Source organism: Anomaloglossus baeobatrachus, chromosome 11, assembly GCF_048569485.1.
Source record: "Anomaloglossus baeobatrachus isolate aAnoBae1 chromosome 11, aAnoBae1.hap1, whole genome shotgun sequence".
NCBI classification, from domain to species: Eukaryota; Metazoa; Chordata; class Amphibia; order Anura; family Aromobatidae; genus Anomaloglossus; species Anomaloglossus baeobatrachus.
This window is the reverse complement of record NC_134363.1, coordinates 187,491,581-187,511,104: the sequence shown is the minus strand read 5'-3', so window position 1 is coordinate 187,511,104 and position 19,524 is coordinate 187,491,581. Positions and strand designations below refer to the sequence as shown.

Below are 19,524 nucleotides of genomic sequence, written 5' to 3'. Positions count from 1 at the left end.
GGCATAGGTGGCTCCTGGTGATGTTGTGCCCCAGCCTCTAGTCATGGTGCAGCAGCAGAGGTGTGCAGGCATCGGTGGCTCCTGGTGATGTTGTGCCCCAGCCTCTAGTCATGGTGCAGCAGCAGAGGTGTGCAGGCATCGGTGGCTCCTGGTGATGGTGTGCCCAGGGTCATGGTGCAGCAGCAGAGGTGTGCGGGCATCGGTGGCTCCTGGTGATGGTGTGCCCAGGGTCATGGTGCAGCAGCAGAGGTGTGCAGGCATCGGTGGCTCCTGGTGATGGTGTGCCCAGGGTCATGGTGCAGCAGTCGAGGTGTGCAGGCATCGGTGGCTCCTGGTTATGGTGTGCCCAGGGTCATGGTGCAGCAGTCGAGGTGTGCAGGCATTGCTGGCTCCTGGTTATGGTGTGCCCAGGGTCATGGTGCAGCAGCGGAGGTGTGCAGGCATCGGTGGCTCCTGGTGATGGTGTGCCCAGGGTCATGGTGCAGCAGCGGAGGTGTGCAGGCATCGGTGGCTCCTGGTGATGGTGTGCCCAGGGTCATGGTGCAGCAGCGGAGTTGTGCAGGCACTGCTGGCTCCTGGTTATGGTGTGCCCAGGGTCATGGTGCAGCAGCGGAGGTGTGCGGGCATCGGTGGCTCCTGGTGATGGTGTGCCCAGGGTCATGGTGCAGCAGCGGAGGTGTGCAGGCACTGCTGGCTCCTGGTTATGGTGTGCCCAGGGTCATGGTGCAGCAGCGGAGGTGTGCGGGCATCGGTGGCTCCTGGTGATGGTGTGCCCAGGGTCATGGTGCAGCAGCGGAGGTGTGCGGGCATCGGTGTCTCCTGGTGATGGTGTGCCCAGGGTCATGGTGCAGCAGCGGAGGTGTGCAGGCACTGGTGACTCCTGGTGATGGTGTGCCCCAGCTTCTAGTCATGGTGCAGCGGAGGTGTGCGGGCACCAGTAGCTCCTGGTGATGGTGTGCCCAGGGTCATGGTGCTGTATAGTGTTTACTGAGTTTATTTCTGGCAGATGACGGGGGGATCACGTCACTCGCCCCTTATTGCTGTACTCAGCCTCCTTCAAATCTATCGCACATGGACAGACCCCAATATTAGTCTGTCCAAGACCACCTGGGTCTGTTGTATGAAGTGTCCGGCACAAGCGGAGGTCCTGATGGGGCATTTTCGCTAATATTGTATTTAGTGGGGGTCACAGATTTGGGGGTCACCGATCCAGGGGTCATGGATTTTGTGGTTACTGATGATCTCAGGGGCTGATGGATTTTAAGGTCACGGACCTGGGAGACGTTTCCTCCGATCGGTAACCGATCCAAGTGGCGGCCGGGATATGGTGGGGACTGGACCTGATCTATAGGAAAGCGCCAATATCTGGGGATGGAGTTGTGGTGATTTTGGCGTTTCTCTCTTGGGTGGACGGGATCCCGGACGTCTGACACATTGTGTCCAATTCCTCATAACTTGTCACATTGTTGCAACATCCATGTATCATTTTATGTCTGGGGAGTATTTGGGGGGGAGGGGGTAGTCCCTGTGCCAGGCTCCGCCCTCGAGTCACATGACTGCTGGGATCACATGCTGTGCACTAATTCTCATTCATTGTGCTGAGGATCTGGGAGGGGGAAGCTCCAGTATATAACGGAGGAGAGCAGCCGAGACATGTGATCCTGCATCCAGGAGCCTGGCACATCAGTCCGCACCCCTCTAACCTCCCGGGACCCCCACATCAGAAGGACGCTCGCCCTACAGAGACCATGAGATCCTCCCTGGCTCCGGCCATCAGGCTGCTGCGTGTGGTGTCCAGAGATAGCTGGTAAGGGGTCCTGTGTGCACCACCGGGGGACAGGATGGGTGGGCGACCTTTGCTCTGCGGGGTCCGATGTGCACAGCCGGGGTACGGGATGGGTGGCCGACCTGTGCTCTGTGGGGTCCGGTGTGCACAGCCGGGGGACAGGATGGGTGGGCGACCTTCGCTCTGCGGGGTCCGGTGTGCACCGCCGGGGGACAGGATGGGTGGGCGACCTTCGCTCTGCGGGGTCCGGTGTGCACCGCCGGGGCACAGGATGGGTGGGCGACCTTCGCTTTGCGTGGCCACATCAGCACCGCTCGCTATTGCTTATTAATTTTGGGGTTATAACTTTTCTATAAAGAGTCTCTAAAGGTAGATGGTTGACCCCAAATCACAAGAGGTCTGCAGGGACAAAATTGGGGGGACAATATCCATGAATTCTCATATCCTACAAAATGTGCACTCCGCTCCGCATTGTTTACCAGAGGATCAGTGGTGGTCCTACCCACCGCGCCGCTTATGTCCGGTCCGAACGGAAAGAATTGGGCGGCTGGAATCTGAGCCACCGGGTCATTGTTTTCATTGCCCACAGAATACGATGGGAGATTGTCATCAGATCCGGTCTGAGAATAGACGAAAACTTCCAATATCTGTGGCTGCAATCAGTAAGGCTATGTGCGCACACTGCGTTTTTTTCTGAGCACAAAGATGCGTTTTTGGCCCCAAAAAACGCACCCACAGAATAAACGCATAAAAAAAAAAGCATGCGTTTTTGTACATTTTTGATGCTTTTTTTTTTTTTTTGCTGCATTTTTTGTCCAATACATTCAATGGGTGAAAAACGCAAAAAGAATTGGCCTGCTGCAGTTATGTGGTCACCACAAAGACGCAGCCAAAAAACTGCATTGTGCGGAGAGTAAAATAAAATCTCATAGACTTTGCTGGGGAAGGAAATTCAAGCAGTTTTGAGACTAAAACTGCACCCAAAAAATGCGTAAAAACGCAGCGTGCGCACATAGCCTAAAGCCTCCTCCACGTGCGCGGGGTGACACCAGAGAAGCAGAGTTTCTGCTGCTGAAAACGGGCAAATCTGCGGCACAATCCTCCCGTTACATCTTTGTGGCTTTGCGCTGATTTCGCCCTTTGGTTATATTCACATAACAGGTTTGCCCCATTGCTCGCAGAGATGCGCAGTTTCGTGCAGGGACGGTGGTCACTGGCATACACTTCTGTCCCGGGTGATGGCACCGGATGTAGAGGGGTAAAATCTCGCATGCGCCAATATCTGCAGCCGCAGCTCATAGAATTGGGGCTCGGATCCTTCTTGTGATGTTGGGGTCCTGCGAAGCGATATCCTCGTGTTCTCTATGCACAGGTGTAAATGTCATTTTTGGGGTAACCCCTTTATATTTAATTTTCTGACCACTTTATCGGCGTGTCGCCCGCAGTTTATCGGCTTATATATTTGGCGCTGCCGTGTTGTAGACAAAGTTCGCAGATAATGAATTCACCACAAAAATTGGCCGCGTTTCCTACTTTTTTCCCACACCTGTCGTCCATCCGCTTGTTTTGCATATTGCTCCTCTTTGCTGGCTCTATTCAGCACCACAAGAGCTTACAATCTAATAGGATTCCATATACCTGGGTGACAAAGTAACTGACAGCTGCATGAAAATCTCTTGCGCTACAACTCCCATTATTCTTCACAGGGAGCAACTTTTCTTCTCTGACAATTCGGCAAAAGCTGAGGTCACGTCTGTGGTAAAACCTCTACTTGCTGCGGTGGAGCGAGCGTCTTACAGCAAATGACCCCTGTATTACTACACCTTGTGATGCTGCTCGCTGACTGTTAGTAAATTTACTGACGGCTGCCCCAGTGCTCAGCACTCCTCGCAGCCGCCCCGCACTTCTCTGCGCTCCTCGCAGCCGCCCCGCGCTTCTCTGCGCTCCTCGCAGCCGCCCCGCGCTTCTCTGCGCTCCTCGCAGCCTCCCCGCGCTTCTCTGCGCTCCTCGCAGCCTCCCCGCGCTTCTCTGCGCTCCTCGCAGCCTCCCCGCGCTTCTCTGCGCTCCTCGCAGCCTCCCCGCGCTTCTCTGCGCTCCTCGCAGCCTTCCCGCGCTTCTCTGCGCTCCTCGCAGCCTCCCCGCGCTTCTCTGCGCTCCTCGCAGCCGCCCCGCGCTTCTCTGCGCTCCTCGCAGCCGCCCCGCGCTTCTCTGCGCTCCTCGCAGCCGCCCCGCGCTTCTCTGCGCTCCTCGCAGCCGCCCCGCGCTTCTCTGCGCTCCTCGCAGCCGCTTCTCTGCGCCCCTCGCAGCCGCCCCGCGCTCCTCTGCGCCCCTCGCAGCCGCCCCGTGCTTCTCTGCGTTCCTCGCAGCCGCCCCGCGCTCCTCGCAGTCGCTCCTCGCAGCCGCTCAGCGTGGAGGACTCCTCATTACGCAGCGCATCGCTCCATACATATATTACAACATCTAGAAACTGCACGGCGACGGCTATTCCTCTTTTCTCATGCAAAAGCCACAATCCCTGATCTGTGTCAGCAAAGTGCTGCCATCTGCTCTGCGCCTGGTAACAGGATTTGGGGATTTTTTTTTTCAGTTTCTGCGTTTAGCAAACTGCAGAAAACAAGAATTTACAAAAGCTGCAGCAGGAAAAATGCAAAATATAACAGTCCGGAGCATTATACGAGGAGCCACCGACACCGGGGACAAATGGAAGGAAATGTCTCTGCACTGGAGATAAAACGCAGGGATCACGGCCGGGTCTTCAATATCTGACACTTAAGCTGGTGTCACACACAGCGACGACGACGACAACGATGTCGCTGTTACGTCACCATTTTCTGTGACGTAGCAGCGACATCCGGTCGCTGTCGCTGTGTGTGACATCCAGCAACGACCTGGCCCCTGCTGTGAGGTCGTCGGTCGTTGCTGAATGTCCAGCTTCATTTTTTGGACGTTGCTCTCCTGCTGTGAAGCGCACATCGCTGTGTGTGACAGCGACGAAATGAAGTGAGCAGGGAGCAGGAGCCGGCGTCTGACAGCTGCGGTAAGCTGTAACCAGCGTAAACATCGGGTAACCAAGAAGCCCTTTCCTTGGTTACCCGATATTTACCTTAGTTACTAGCGTCCGCCGCTCTCACGCTATCAGTGCCGGTCCCTGCTCCCTGCACACATAGCCAGACTACACATCGGGTAATTAACCCGATGTGTACTCCTGGCTAGGAGTGCAGGGAGCAGGAGCCGGCACTGGCAGCGTGAGAGCGGCGGACGCTAGTAACTAAGGTAAATATCGGGTAACCAAGAGAAGTGCTTTCCTTGGTTACCCTATATTTACCTTAGTTACGCTTCCACGTGTCGCTGGGGGCTGGTGAGATCTGCCTGTTTGACAGCTCACCAGCGACCATGTAACGACGCAGCAGCGATCCTGATAAGGTCAGATCGCTGGTCGTGATCGCTGCTGCGTCGCTATGTGTGACCCCACCCTTACACAACTGCTGCAGCCTCCAGTGGCTGATAACAGATAGTAATAGATTGCATTCAACTGCACAGCAAATAGAGAAGTCTGTAATGTCAGACAGGAGCTGCACAAGGAGCGGATGGCACTCGGAATAGATAATCTGCTGTGTAATTTGGGAGAAGTTCTAGGGTGGAAAGAATCTACCCTTCATTCGGGCACCGAGCGGCACATGTTCCCACCACGATGAATCCTCCGCTCGTGGTTTGTGGTGTAGATGCCGCATCTGGAGCAGATTTCCTCATCACCTCATGTGACTCCGCGCTCCGCATTGGAAGCAATCTGTCACCTTCATCTGCAATGAGACTTGTTAAGTGTCAAGGGGTACGGGGCGCTGACGCAGACGCTGGGGGGGTACGGGGCGCTGACTGCGACACTGGGGGGGTACGGGGCGCTGACTGCGACGCTGGGGGGGTACGGGGCGCTGACTGCGACGCTGGGGGGGTACGGGGCGCTGACTGCGACGCTGGGGGGGTACGGGGCGCTGACTGCGACGCTGGGGGGGGTACGGGGCGCTGACTGCGACGCTGGGGGGTACGGGGCGCTGACTGCGACGCTGGGGGGGTACGGGGCGCTGACTGCGACGCTGGGGGGGTACGGGACGCTGACTGCGATGCTGGGGGGTTACGGGGTGCTGACGCCGACGCTGGGGGGTTACGGGGCGCTGACGCCGACGCTGGGGGGGCTACGGGGCGCTGACGCCGACGCTGGGGGGGGGTACGGGGCGCTGACGCCGACGCTGGGGGGGGTACGGGGCGCTGACTGCGACACTGGGGGGTACGGGGCGCTGACTGCGACACTGGGGGGTACGGGGCACAGACTCCAATACTGGGAGGAACGGGGCGCTGACGCCGACACTGTGGGGGGGTACGGGGCGCTGACTGCGACACTGGGGGGTACGGGGCACAGACTCCAATACTGGGAGGAACGGGGCGCTGACGCCGACACTGTGGGGGGGTACGGGGCGCTGACTGCGACACTGGGGGGTACGGGGCACTGATGCTGACACTGGGGGGTACGGGGCACGGACTCCAATACTGGGGGGGTATGGGGCGCTGACGCCGACGCTGGGGGGGTACGGGGCGCTGACGCCGACGCTGGGGGGGTACGGGGCGCTGACGCCGACGCTGGGGGGGTACGGGGCGCTGACGCCGACGCTGGGGGGGTACGGGGCGCTGACGCCGACGCTGGGAGGGTACGGGGCGCTGACGCCGACGCTGGGGGGGTACGGGGCGCTGACGCCGACACTGGGGGGTACGGGGCGCTGACGCTGGGGGGTACAGGGCACTGACGCAGACGCTGGGGGGGTACAGGGCGCAGACACTGGGGGTACAGATTGATGACACCAATAGTCGGGGTACAGGGCAATGTCATAATGACTTTTTAGTGTTGTTGGGAAGTTGGACAATGATTGTTCCCTTTCTCTCCTCCAGGTATCGCGGCTCCATCATCGTCTTGACCTTCTTATTTTACACCAGTTATCACCTCTCCAGGAAGCCGATCAGTGTGGTGAAGGTGAGCGCTGCTCTATGTTCTGGTTGGGGGATGGGTGCTATAGCCTCAATTTGAGGGCGGGGGTGTTCAGTCTTTTGTTCAGCGTTACATATTAGATGAACTTTGGCCAAACTCCCTAATTTCTGCAGAACCGGCCATCTAATGTGTATGGGAATATCAGGAATAAAAGATTGGGCATGTTGGAGTTGAACATGCCTGATCCTTTTATCCCTATGGTAGATTACCCTCCACTGTAGACATGTGGAGGGAGGGGGCAGGGGGGGGCTGGCAGTGGCATTTTGCCCTCTCCCTATTTACTGTACATGCACGCTCTGCCGGCAGTGACTGGCCGCCTTCACAGACTGTGCCGCATCACATAGAGCTATTGATCCGCATCTCCTCGTGGATTATTTGTTTAATGTCGCCTCCAATGCGCTCCATATACTGAGGCCACGGGACGAGAACGCGACCATAGAAAGCAAATGCCACCCGCCTCTGCCATCTCCTCCACCTGCCTCTGCCATCTCCTCCACCTGCCTCTGCCCTCTCCTGCCACCTGCCTCTGCCCTCTCCTGCCACCTGCCTCTGCCATCTCCTCCACCTGCCTCTGCCCTCTCCTGCCACCTGCCTCTGCCATCTCCTCCACCTGCCTCTGCCCTCTCCTGCCACCTGCCTCTGCCCTCTCCTGCCACCCGCCTCTGCCCTCTCCTGCCACCCGCCTCTGCCCTCTCCTGCCACCCGCCTCTGCCCTCTCCTGCCACCCGCCTCTGCCCTCTCCTGCCACCCGCCTCTGCCCTCTCCTGCCACCCGCCTCTGCCCTCTCCTGCCACCCGCCTCTGCCCTCTCCTGCCACCCGCCTCTGCCCTCTCCTGCCACCCGCCTCTGCCCTCTCCTGCCACCCGCCTCTGCCCTCTCCTGCCACCCGCCTCTGCCCTCTCCTGCCACCCGCCTCTGCCCTCTCCTGCCACCCGCCTTTGCCCTCTCCTGCCACCCGCCTCTGCCCTCTCCTGCCATCCGCCTCTGCCCTCGCCTCCTATCCCCCTCTGCACTCGCCTCTGCCCTCTCCTCTCCTCCGCCTCTGCCCTCTCCTCTCCTCCGCCTCTGCCCTCTCCTGCCACCCGCCTCTGCCCTCTCCTGCCACCCGCCTCTGCCCTCTCCTGCCACCCGCCTCTGCCCTCCCCTCCGCCTCTGCCCTCCCCTCCGCCTCTGCCCTCCCCTCCGCCTCTGCCCTCCCCTCCGCCTCTGCCCTCCCCTCCGCCTCTGCCCTCCCCTCCGCCTCTGCCCTCCCCTCCGCCTCTGCCCTCCCCTCCGCCTCTGCCCTCCCCTCCGCCTCTGCCCTCCCCTCCGCCTCTGCCCTCCCCTCCGCCTCTGCCCTCCCCTCCGCCTCTGCCCTCCCCTCCGCCTCTGCCCTCCGCCTCTGCCCTCCCCTCCGCCTCTGCCCTCCCCTCCGCCTCTGCCCTCCCCTCCGCCTCTGCCCTCCCCTCCGCCTCTGCCCTCCCCTCCGCCTCTGCCCTCCGCCTCTGCCCTCCCCTCCGCCTCTGCCCTCCCCTCCGCCTCTGCCCTCCCCTCCGCCTCTGCCCTCCCCTCCGCCTCTGCCCTCCCCTCCGCCTCTGCCCTCCCCTCCGCCTCTGCCCTCCCCTCCGCCTCTGCCCTCCCCTCCGCCTCTGCCCTCCCCTCCGCCTCTGCCCTCCCCTCCGCCTCTGCCCTCCCCTCCGCCTCTGCCCTCCCCTCCGCCTCTGCCCTCCCCTCCGCCTCTGCCCTCCCCTCCGCCTCTGCCCTCCCCTCCGCCTCTGCCCTCCCCTCCGCCTCTGCCCTCCCCTCCGCCTCTGCCCTCCGCCTCTGCCCTCCCCTCCGCCTCTGCCCTCCCCTCCGCCTCTGCCCTCTTTTGCCACCCGCCTCTGCCCTCTCTTCTCCACCCGCCTCTGCCCTCCCCTCCGCCTCTGCCCTCTCCTCCGCCTCTGCCCTCTTTTGCCACCCGCCTCTGCCCTCTCCTCCGCCTCTGCCCTCTTTTGCCACCCGCCTCTGCCCTCGCCTCTGCCCTCTTTTGCCACCCGCCTCTGCCCTCTCCTCCGCCTCTGCCCTCTCCTGCCACCCGCCTCTGCCCTCTCCTCCGCCTCTTGTTGGCATTTTCCTGGCATTGAGAGAACGTATTTAATCTTTCCGAATATTTACTGTTCTCCGGGATTTACCTGGTGGATAAAAGCCTGAGATCCTTATCCAGGAGCTCGGGGCGTATCGCATGTATCTAAGCAGATCCGGGCGGCCATATTGGTCATCGCTCTCTAGAGGGTGATACCATTGGGTGGGAAACTCCAGATAACGTTCTCATTGTGATATTGTGATTTCAGAGTCAACTGCACCGAAACTGCTCCGAGATCCCCAACCCCCCCGCAAACATCTCCGAGAACGACACCACGTGGTGCAGCTGGCCGCCGTTCGGTGAGTAAAAGGACGGTGCCGGATAGAAAATTATGGAGGCCATAGAGCCAACATTATACAGACTGAAAACAGGAAGATCTCACAGCTGAGGCTAGTTTCACACTTGCGTTGAACGGCATCCGTTGCATTGCGTTGTGTGACGGATGCAACGGACCGTACAAAATAACGCAATCTGCTTTTTTCTTTCTCTTTACAGTTTTACCGGCGGCAGACTATTGTGAAGATCAGCTGATCACCCGGCGGCAGACTATTGTGAAGATCAGCTGATCACCCGGCGGCAGACTATTGTGAGCGATCAGCTGATCACCCGGCCGCCGACTCCTGTGAGCGATCAGCTGATCACCCGGCCGCCGACTCCTGTGAGCGATCAGCTGATCACCCGGCCGCCGACTCCTGTGAGCGATCAGCTGATCACCCGGCCGCCGACTCCTGTGAGCGATCAGCTGATCACCCGGGCCGCCGACTCCTGTGAGCGATCAGCTGATCACCCGGCCGCCGACTCCTGTGAGCGATCAGCTGATCACCCGGCCGCCGACTCCTGTGAGCGATCAGCTGATCACCCCGGCCGCCGACTCCTGTGAGCGATCAGCTGATCACCCGGCTGCCGGGTGATCAGCTGATCGTTCGGCCGCCAAGAATGTGTGCTGGGGGTGGGGGGCGGAGTGCGGGGTGGGTGGAGCCGAGCGGGGCCATGGCGCTGAGGATGACACACACACACACACACACACACACACACACACACACACACACACACACACACACACGACAGGTGTGTGTGTGTTATGTGTGTGTACATGCGGAGTACCGGAGGGGGCGGAGCTGAGAGGGGACGTGTCGGGCTCCCTGCACACATAGCCAGGGTAAATATTGGGTAACTAAGCAAAGCACTTTGCTTGGTTACCCGATATTTACCTTGGTTACCATCATACACCGCTTAGCGCTGGCTCCATGCACACGTAGCCAGGGTAAATATTGGGTTTCTAAGCAAAACGCTTTGCTTAGTAACACAATGTGTACCCTGGTTACGGGTGCAGGGAGCCAGAGAGAGCATGCGCAGCGAAATCCTAAGGATTCTGCTGCTCAAAAAACCGTTACATGCTGCGTTCCTTCCATCCGGCGGAAGCAACGCAGCGTCAGCCAGCGGAATCAACGCAGGTCCATCACTCGCAATCCGTCGTCCATACAAGTCTATGGGAAGTAGTGGAATCCGTTAACGGATTCCGCTGTTTTCCAAAACAGCGGATTGCAACTGAAGGAAAACAACGCAAGTGTGAAACTAGCCTTAGGGTAAGTTCACACAGTGCGTTTCTCGCGGCGTTTTTGCGTGTTTTTCGGGTGCCTTTTTGGCCTCAAAACTGCATGACTTTGCTTCCCCAGCAAAGTCTGAATTTTCATTTTTCCTGTCCGCACACAACTTTTTTTCTTTTTTTTTTTTTTAAGCTGCGTTTTTGAGCTTAAAAAAAAATGGACTTGTCAATTCTTTCCTGCGTTTTTCTGCGTTTTCCTCCCATGCAATGCATTGGAAAAACGCAGCAAAACACAGAGAGCAAAAATGCAGCCAAAAACGCACCAAATCGCAGTAACGCATGCGTTTTTTGCCGCGGGTGCGTTTTTGTTCGTTTTTAGCGGCCAAGAACGCAGCGTCAAAAAAACCGCAGCATGTGCACATAGCCTTAGGCTATGTGCCCACGCTGCGGATTTTGCGCGGATTTTGCCGCTGATTTACCGCGGATTTTCCGAAGATCTGCAGCAGCGGCACTTCCCAGCCATTTCTATGGCATTTTGGAAATGCTGTGTCCATGCTGCGGATTTTTCCGCGGCGGATTTGCCGCGGATTTTGATCCGGAAAAATCTGCAGCGTGTCAATTATTGTTGCGGATTTTGGTGCGGATTTTGGCTTTAGAATTGGGAAAAAAAAAAAAAATCTGCGGCAAAAAAAGGTGCGGATTTGCCGCGAAAGTCGCGGATTTTCATGCAGAAAAATCCGCAGCAACATTCTACCGTGGACACATAGCCTTAGGGTTTGTTAAGCTGGGTTCACACTAAGCGACAACGACGTCGCTGTTACGTCACCATTTTCTGTGACGTAACAGCGACCTTTTAAGTCGCTGTTATGATCGCTGCTTAGCTGTCAAACACAGCGACGCAGCAGCGATCATAACGTCGCTACATGTGCAGGGAGCCGCGCTTAGCGCTGGCTCCTTGCTCTCCTAGGTACAGTACACATCGGGTTAATTAACCCGATGTGTACTGCAGCTACATGTCACAGTGCAGAGAGCAGGGAGCCGGCACTGACAGTGAGAGCGGCGGAGGCTGGTAATGAAGGTAAATATCGGGTAACCAGGGAAAGGCCTTCCCTTGGTTACCCGATGTTTACGCTGGTTACAGCTTACCGCAGCTGCCAGACGCCGGCTCCTGCTCGCTTCATTTCGTCGCTCTCTCGCTGTCACACACAGCGATGTGCGCTTCACAGCGGGAGAGTGACGACCAAAAAATGAAGCTGGACATTCAGCAACGACCGGCGACCTCACAGCAGGGGCCAGGTCATTGCTGGATGTCACACACAGCGACAGCGACGGGACGTCGCTGCAACGTCACAGAAAATGGTGACGTAGCAGCGACGTCGTTGTCGCTGTGTGTGACACCAGCTTTACAGGGGAATCCACTCTACACAATCAACAAATCTGTCCTGTTTATTTAGTCACTATTTACCCACAATCACCATTGTATCAGTCCAGGGTCCTGTGTAGCCAAGAATGTCAAGATTAGATACATTGTAAGGGGAAAAAACACACACCTATATAGGTAAAGTTACAATTACAAAAGTGAGTACACCCATGACATTTCTGTAAATATGTTATTATATCTTCTCCTGGGACAGTGCTGCAGATCTGACCCTGTGATGCAATGTACAGTGTCAGTGCGCAGCTTGTATATAATGTGCAGTGTCAGTGCGCAGCTTGTATACAATGTGCAGTGTCAGTGTGCAGCTTGTGTAAATAACTCAGCTCAGCTATTGATGTCTAAACCGCTGGAACAAAACTGGCGCGGGGTGAGGGCGGTTGGCGCGGTTGGTGAGGGCAGTTGGCGCGGGGTGAGCACTAATAACACCAATGCCCGGGACACCTCCTATAAATATGCCCCATGTACTCCACATCGCCCTCTGATGCCTGGCCTCTGATTCTCGTTGTTTTAAAAGTGCGGGGAGCGCTGCTCTGGGGGTCTTACATGTGGCTGGTTATACACCCCGTGCCTCTATGTCTAGAGGACCTGCCGTGGCCTCAGATTCTCGGTGTCTTGGAAGCTCGGGGAGCGCTGCTCTGGTGGGGGGTTCTTGCATGTGGCTGCTTATACACCCCGCGCCTGTATGTTGGGAGGATATGTCCCAGCCTCAGATTCTCTGTTTCTGGGGAGCGCTGCTCTGGGGGATCTTGTGGCTGGTTATACACCCTGCGCCTGTATATCAGGAGGACCTGCTCCAGCCTCAGATTTTCAGTTTCTAGGAATCTCTGGGAGCGCTGCTCTGGGGGGGGGGGGGGGTCTTGTGGCCGGTTGTACGCCCTGTGCTTGCTTGTTGGGAGGACCTGCTCCGGCCTCAGATTCTTGGTTTCTGAGGTGCGGTGCTCTGGGGGTCTTACATTTGTCTGGTTATATACCCTGTGCCTCTGCTGGAGGACCTGCTCCGGCCTCAGATTCTTGGTTTCTGAGGTGCGGTGCTCTGGGGGTCTTACATTTGTCTGGTTATATACCCTGTGCCTCTGCTGGAGGACCTGCCCTGGCCTCAGATTCTTGGTTATTGAGGAGCGCTGCTCTGGGGGTCTTGTGACTGGTTATACACCCTGTGCCTCTGCTGGAGGACCTGCCCTGGCCTCAGATTCTTGGTTATTGAGGAGCGCTGCTCTGGGGGTCTTGTGACTGGTTATACACCCTGTGCCTGCTTGTCGGGATGCTCCGGCCTCAGATTCTCGGTGTCTGGGAGCGCTGCTCTGGGGGTCTTGTGACTGGTTATACACCCTGTGCCTGCTTGTCGGGATGCCCTGACCTCAGATTCTCGGTGTCTGGGAGCGCTGCTCTGGGGGTCTTGTGACTGGTTATACACCCTGTGCCTGCTTGTCGGGATGCCCTGACCTCAGATTCTCGGTGTCTGGGAGCGCTGCTCTGGGGGTCTTGTGACTGGTTATACACCCTGTGCCTGCTTGTCGGGATGCCCTGACCTCAGATTCTCGGTGTCTGGGAGCGCTGCTCTGGGGGTCTTGTGACTGGTTATACACCCTGTGCCTGCTTGTCGGGATGCCCTGACCTCAGATTCTCGGTGTCTGGGAGCGCTGCTCTGGGGGTCTTGTGACTGGTTATACACCCTGTGCCTGCTTGTCGGGATGCCCTGACCTCAGATTCTCGGTGTCTGGGAGCGCTGCTCTGGGGGTCTTGTGACTGGTTATACACCCTGTGCCTGCTTGTCGGGATGCCCTGACCTCAGATTCTCGGTGTCTGGGAGCGCTGCTCTGGGGGTCTTGTGACTGGTTATACACCCTGTGCCTGCTTGTCGGGATGCCCTGACCTCAGATTCTCGGTGTCTGGGAGCGCTGCTCTGGGGGTCTTGTGACTGGTTATACACCCTGTGCCTGCTTGTCGGGATGCCCTGACCTCAGATTCTCGGTGTCTGGGAGCGCTGCTCTGGGGGTCTTCGTGTGGCCAGTGGACCTGCCCCGGTCATCGTGGCCACGCTGCTTCCCGCTTTCTATTTTTGGCACAAATCGCTCGTCTCGCGGGCAGTTTTGAGGAAACGCTGCTCCGGAGACGAGTTCTGCTCTTCTGTTGCCGCTATTTATAGGAAAATGCTCCATTCCTGAAATACTCTACCCTGGAAAAAAGAGCTCAGCTCCTCGCTCCCGGCACATGACCGCCGCTTCCTCCTGGAAAATGATCGCTGCGGCTGCGGTCAGGATTTCCTCCACCTCAGAATGATTTCCTTTATTGTTCTGACCCCTCGACCCACATAGATCACACATGAGGATGTCCGAGAAGACCCCGGGGGTCCCTGGTCTCTACTTATGGGGGGACGTAGGCTGGGGCTCTGAGTATGGACCTGGCGCAGGGCTCGGGACCCTCAGCCTCATATTTGCACAGGGGGATATGGAGTATTGGGTCAGAACCTGACCTCTATTGCTGATTCCTCACCGCTCCAGGCTTCCCTGTGTCAGCATGAGCTTCATGAAGCAGGAGGCCCTGGATGAGTCACTGGATTAATCTGCACCATTTCCTCTTCCTTCTTAGATCAGTCCAATTACAAAGCGCTCCTGGGTTCCCTGGACACGTCCTTCCTCGTGGCTTACGCCATTGGCATGTTCATCAGGTGAGTCCGATGGCTCGTGGCCACGCGGGATATAAATGCAGCGGTCACGCGTTCAGACGTCACCGCCGTCTGTCTGTCACCAACATAAGCTCTAAAAACACATCCCCATTCAAAAGCTCCAAATAACAAACAGAAAAACTGCAACAATGTAACGAAAAGTAACAAAAGTGGTGCACGTGCGAGGAGGGTGAAGCAGAGCCGGCCCCGTGTGGGCACCGCCAGGCGGGCACAGGAGCCGACATAAGAGGAGGTATCGGGTAGTTTTTGGTCTATTCTGCACCCCAGGACTACAAAGGAGGGAGTGAGACATATATTAGCGGACAACACCATCAATGTTGTTACGCCGCCCTCAAATGCAAGAATGAGGTTACTGCCCCTTTAACTGGTCCAGGGCGTCCCCCCCCCCCCACTGATGAGAAATGGGCGGAGTAATTACCCGCTGTTTTCTGTGACGATACATTATTGTGCTCGTCACTCGCCGGGCGTCTTCTCCCTTCAAGGAATCGTTTATAATAATAACTCTGCTCATTTCTCTGTAAATTACAGCGTCAGACGCTCGATCACAGACCAGGCTTTATTCTTCACTTATTCCTCTGAAATCTCCTCAAGTGTTAAATAAACAAATTAAATCCACGTTTGGCTCCAATTATTGACCTTTGAAAGCAGGAAATGTGAGAAGCTGCAAAAACACGTCCTGATCATTACGTGATCGAGATCTGAAAAGTAGTCACAGTAATATCAGTAAGACGGGAGCGAAAGCCGTGCTACTGTATGGACAGGAATATGCCGTAACCACTATAATACCGCCTCCTATGTACTGGAATATAACTACTATAATGCTGCCCCCTATGTACAGGAATATAACTGCTATAATGCTGCCCCCTATGTACAGGAATATAACTACTATAATACTGCCCCTATATACAAGAATATAACTACTATAATACTGCCCCCTATGTACAAGAATAAAACTACTATAATACTGCCCCTATGTACAAGAATATAACTACTATAATACTGCCCCCTATGTACAAGAATAAAACTACTATAATACTGCCCCTATGTACAAGAATATAACTACTATAATACTGCCCTCTATGTACAAGAATAAAACTACTATAATACTGCCCCTATGTACAAGAATATAACTACTATAATACTGCCCCCTATGTACAAGAATAAAACTACTATAATACTGCCCCTATGTACAAGAATATAACTACTATAATACTGCCCTCTATATACAAGAATATAACTGCTATAATACTGCCCCCTATGTACAAGAATATAACTATAATACTGCCCTCTATATACAAGAATATAACTGCTATAATACTGCCCCCTATGTACAAGAATATAACTATAATACTGCCCCCTATGTACAAGACTATAACTACTATAATACTGCCCTCTATATGCAAGAATAAAACTACTATAATACTGCCCCTATGTACAAGAATATAACTACTATAATACTGCCCTCTATATACAAGAATATAACTGCTATAATACTGCCCCCTATGTACAAGAATATAACTATAATACTGCCCTCTATATACAAGAATATAACTGCTATAATACTGCCCCCCATGTACAAGAATATAACTATAATACTGCCCCCCTATGTACAAGAATATAACTACTATAATACTGCCACTATGTACAAGAATATAACTGCTATAATACTGCCCCTATGTACAAGAATATAGCTACTATAATACTGCCCCTATGTACAAGAATATAACTGCTATAATACTGCCCCTATGTACAAGAATATAACTACTATAATATTGGTCCCTATGTACAAGAATATAACTACTATAATACTGACCCCTATGTACAAGAATATAACTACTATAATACTGCTCCCTATGTACAAGAATATAACTACTATAATACTGCCCCTATGTACAAGAATATAACTACTATAATACTGCCCCCTATGTACAAGAATATAACTACTATAATACTGCCCCTATGTACAAGAATATAACTGCTATAATACTGCCCCTATATACAAGAATATAACTACTATAATACTGCTCCTATATACAAGAATATAACTACTATAATAGTGCCACTATGTACAAGAATATAACTGCTATAATACTGCCCCTATGTACAAGAATATTACTATAATACTGCCCCTATGTACAAGAATATAACTACTATAATACTGCTCCTATATACAAGAATATAACTACTATAATACTGCTCCTATGTACAAGAATATAACTACTATAATAGTGCCACTATGTACAAGAATATAACTGCTATAATACTGCCCCTATGTACAAGAATATTACTATAATACTGCCCCTATGTACAAGAATATAACTACTATAATACTGCCCCTATGTACAAGAATATAACTACTATAATACTGCCCCCTATGTACAAGAATATAAGTGCTATAATACTGCTCCTATATACAAGAATATAACTACTATAATACTGCTCCTATGTACAAGAATATAACTACTATAATAGTGCCACTATGTACAAGAATATAACTGCTATAATACTGCCCCTATGTACAAGAATATTACTATAATACTGCCCCTATGTACAAGAATATAACTGCTATAATACTGCCCCTATGTACAAGAATATTACTATAATACTGCCCCTATGTACAAGAATATAACTGCTATAATACTGCTCCTATATACAAGAATATAACTACTATAATACTGCTCCTATGTACAAGAATATAACTACTATAATAGTGCCACTATGTACAAGAATATAACTGCTATAATACTGCCCCTATGTACAAGAATATTACTATAATACTGCCCCTATGTACAAGAATATAACTACTATAATACTGCCCCCTATGTACAAGAATATAACTACTATAATACTGCTCCTATGTACAAGAATATAACTACTATAATACTGCTCCTATATACAAGAATATAACTACTATAATACTGCTCCTATATACAAGAATATAGCTACTATAATAGTGCCACTATGTACAAGAATATAACTGCTATAATACTGCCCCTATGTACAAGAATATTACTATAATACTGCCCCTATGTACAAGAATATAACTACTATAATACTGCCCCTATGTACAAGGCTATAACTACTATAATACTGCTCCTATATACAAGAATATAATTGCTATAATACTGTCCCCTATGCACAAGAATATAACTACTATAATACTGCTTTCTTGATTTCTCTATTCTTCATGTATTATTGTCGTTTTTTCTTTTTCTTTTCAGTGGTATTTTTGGTGAGCGTCTCCCCTTGCGCTATTACTTGTCTGGCGGTATGGTGGTTTGTGGGGTCTTCACTGCCTTCCTAGGTCTGGGCTATTACTGGAATATTCATGCCCTCTGGTACTATATCCTCTTTCAGGTACGGCTGTAGACCTTGTTTAGTGTCTGGTCGCATGTTATAATGTATGGCATATTATATACCTGTGTGCTGCAGACTAGAGGCGCAGCTCGGGGGGGGCTGTATCTGCCCCTATTATCGCACCTGATGTGTGGCAGAAAAACTGTGCTCCTCTTCCTGCCCCTCATAATAATGCCACCAGCGTGCCCCTTACTAAATACAGGAAAAGTTCCCACTCTATATAATGGCCCCCACACTTTTGAGGCCTCCACAGTAGCCCCCCCAACCCCCCCACTGAATTAGGGTCGCCCATACTTTGATGCCCCCACACTCACACCACACATGGTATTTAAAATTAAAACCATCATGTACTCACCCAATCCCGGATCCTGACGAGTTCACCGGTAAAAGTGCTGACGCCCACACGGGTCTTCGGAGTTTGTGCGGTGCGATCACATCACCAGGCTGGGACTCTGGCGCTTCTGCCCCTGCTCTGGCGCTTCTGCCCCTGCTCTGGCGCTTCTGCCCTGCTCTGGCGCTTCTGCCCCTGCTCTGGCACTTCTGCCCCCTGCTCTGGCACTTTTGCCCCCTGCTCTGGCGCTTCTTTCCCCCGCTCTGGCGCTCTTGCCCCCCCCCCCGGCGCCCTTGCCCCCCCCCCGCTCTGGCGCCCTTGCCCCCCCCCCGCTCTGGCGCTCTTGCCCCCCCCCCCCCCCCCGCTCTGGCGCTCTTCCCCCCCCCCCCCGCTCTGGCACCCCTGCCCCTGCGTCGCCTGCAATTGTGTAGAGCGCAGGTATAAAGCGACTTGCAGTTTACAGGACGGAGAGCGGCCATGTGGGGAGATCACGACTCCCTGCTCCACCGCTGCGCACGCCGATACAGATGAGGGTAGTATTCACTCCAGGCGAGGCCCCTCTGCGCTCAGGGCTACTGCCCCCTCTGCTTCTCCCTCTCCGGGACTCCACTACTGCAGCTATTTTTCTCTGTTATCAGTTTTATTCCTTGCTGTGTCGTCATATTTATAACCTGTAGCGCGGTATTTTTGTGACTTTTGTTCCATTTCTACAGATACTGAATGGATTGGCGCAGACCACGGGCTGGCCGTCAGTCGTCGCCTGCATGGGAAATTGGTTTGGTAAAGGAAAGTGAGTAACTTCTATTTATTTATGTGGAAATCTGTAGAGAAGGAATCCATCAACTACAACCCTCAGTATCTGCCTCGTTACAGGAGAGGATTCATCATGGGAATCTGGAACTCTCACACCGCTGTGGGGAATATCTTGGGGTCACTGATTGCGGGGGCGTTCGTCTCCACAGCCTGGGGTCTCTCCTTCATCGTGCCCGGAATCATCATTGGATCCTTCGGAATAATCTGCTTCTTTTTCCTGGTGGAATGTAAGTCCCTGAAATGCTGCCCTCTAGTGTGGGTGTGCGGGTACTGCGCCCTGAGTGTTCCCCTCTAGTGTGGGTGTGAGGGTACCTGCGCCCTGAGTGTTCCCCTCTAGTGTGGGTGTGAGGTACTGCGCCCTGAGTGTTCCCCTCTAGTGTGGGTGTGGAGGGTACTGCGCCCCTGAGTGTTCCCCTCTAGTGTGGATG

At 54.0% G+C, this 19,524-nt stretch overlaps 1 protein-coding gene across 1 annotated transcript in view; it reads left to right on the top strand.

Annotated features, from left to right (window-relative positions):
* Window positions 1–1,567: 1,567 nt before the first annotated feature.
* SLC37A2 (solute carrier family 37 member 2) overlaps window positions 1,568–19,524 on the top strand; it is a 28,251-nt gene continuing 10,294 nt past the window's right edge. Inside the window, exons 1-7 of the mRNA XM_075327366.1 lie at window positions 1,568–1,807; window positions 6,725–6,806; window positions 9,134–9,224; window positions 14,499–14,577; window positions 17,817–17,952; window positions 18,997–19,073; window positions 19,157–19,377. Coding sequence (XP_075183481.1) covers window positions 1,749–1,807; window positions 6,725–6,806; window positions 9,134–9,224; window positions 14,499–14,577; window positions 17,817–17,952; window positions 18,997–19,073; window positions 19,157–19,377 — 745 coding nt within the window. The 5' untranslated portion in view covers window positions 1,568–1,748. The remainder of the gene's footprint in view (window positions 1,808–6,724; window positions 6,807–9,133; window positions 9,225–14,498; window positions 14,578–17,816; window positions 17,953–18,996; window positions 19,074–19,156; window positions 19,378–19,524) is intronic.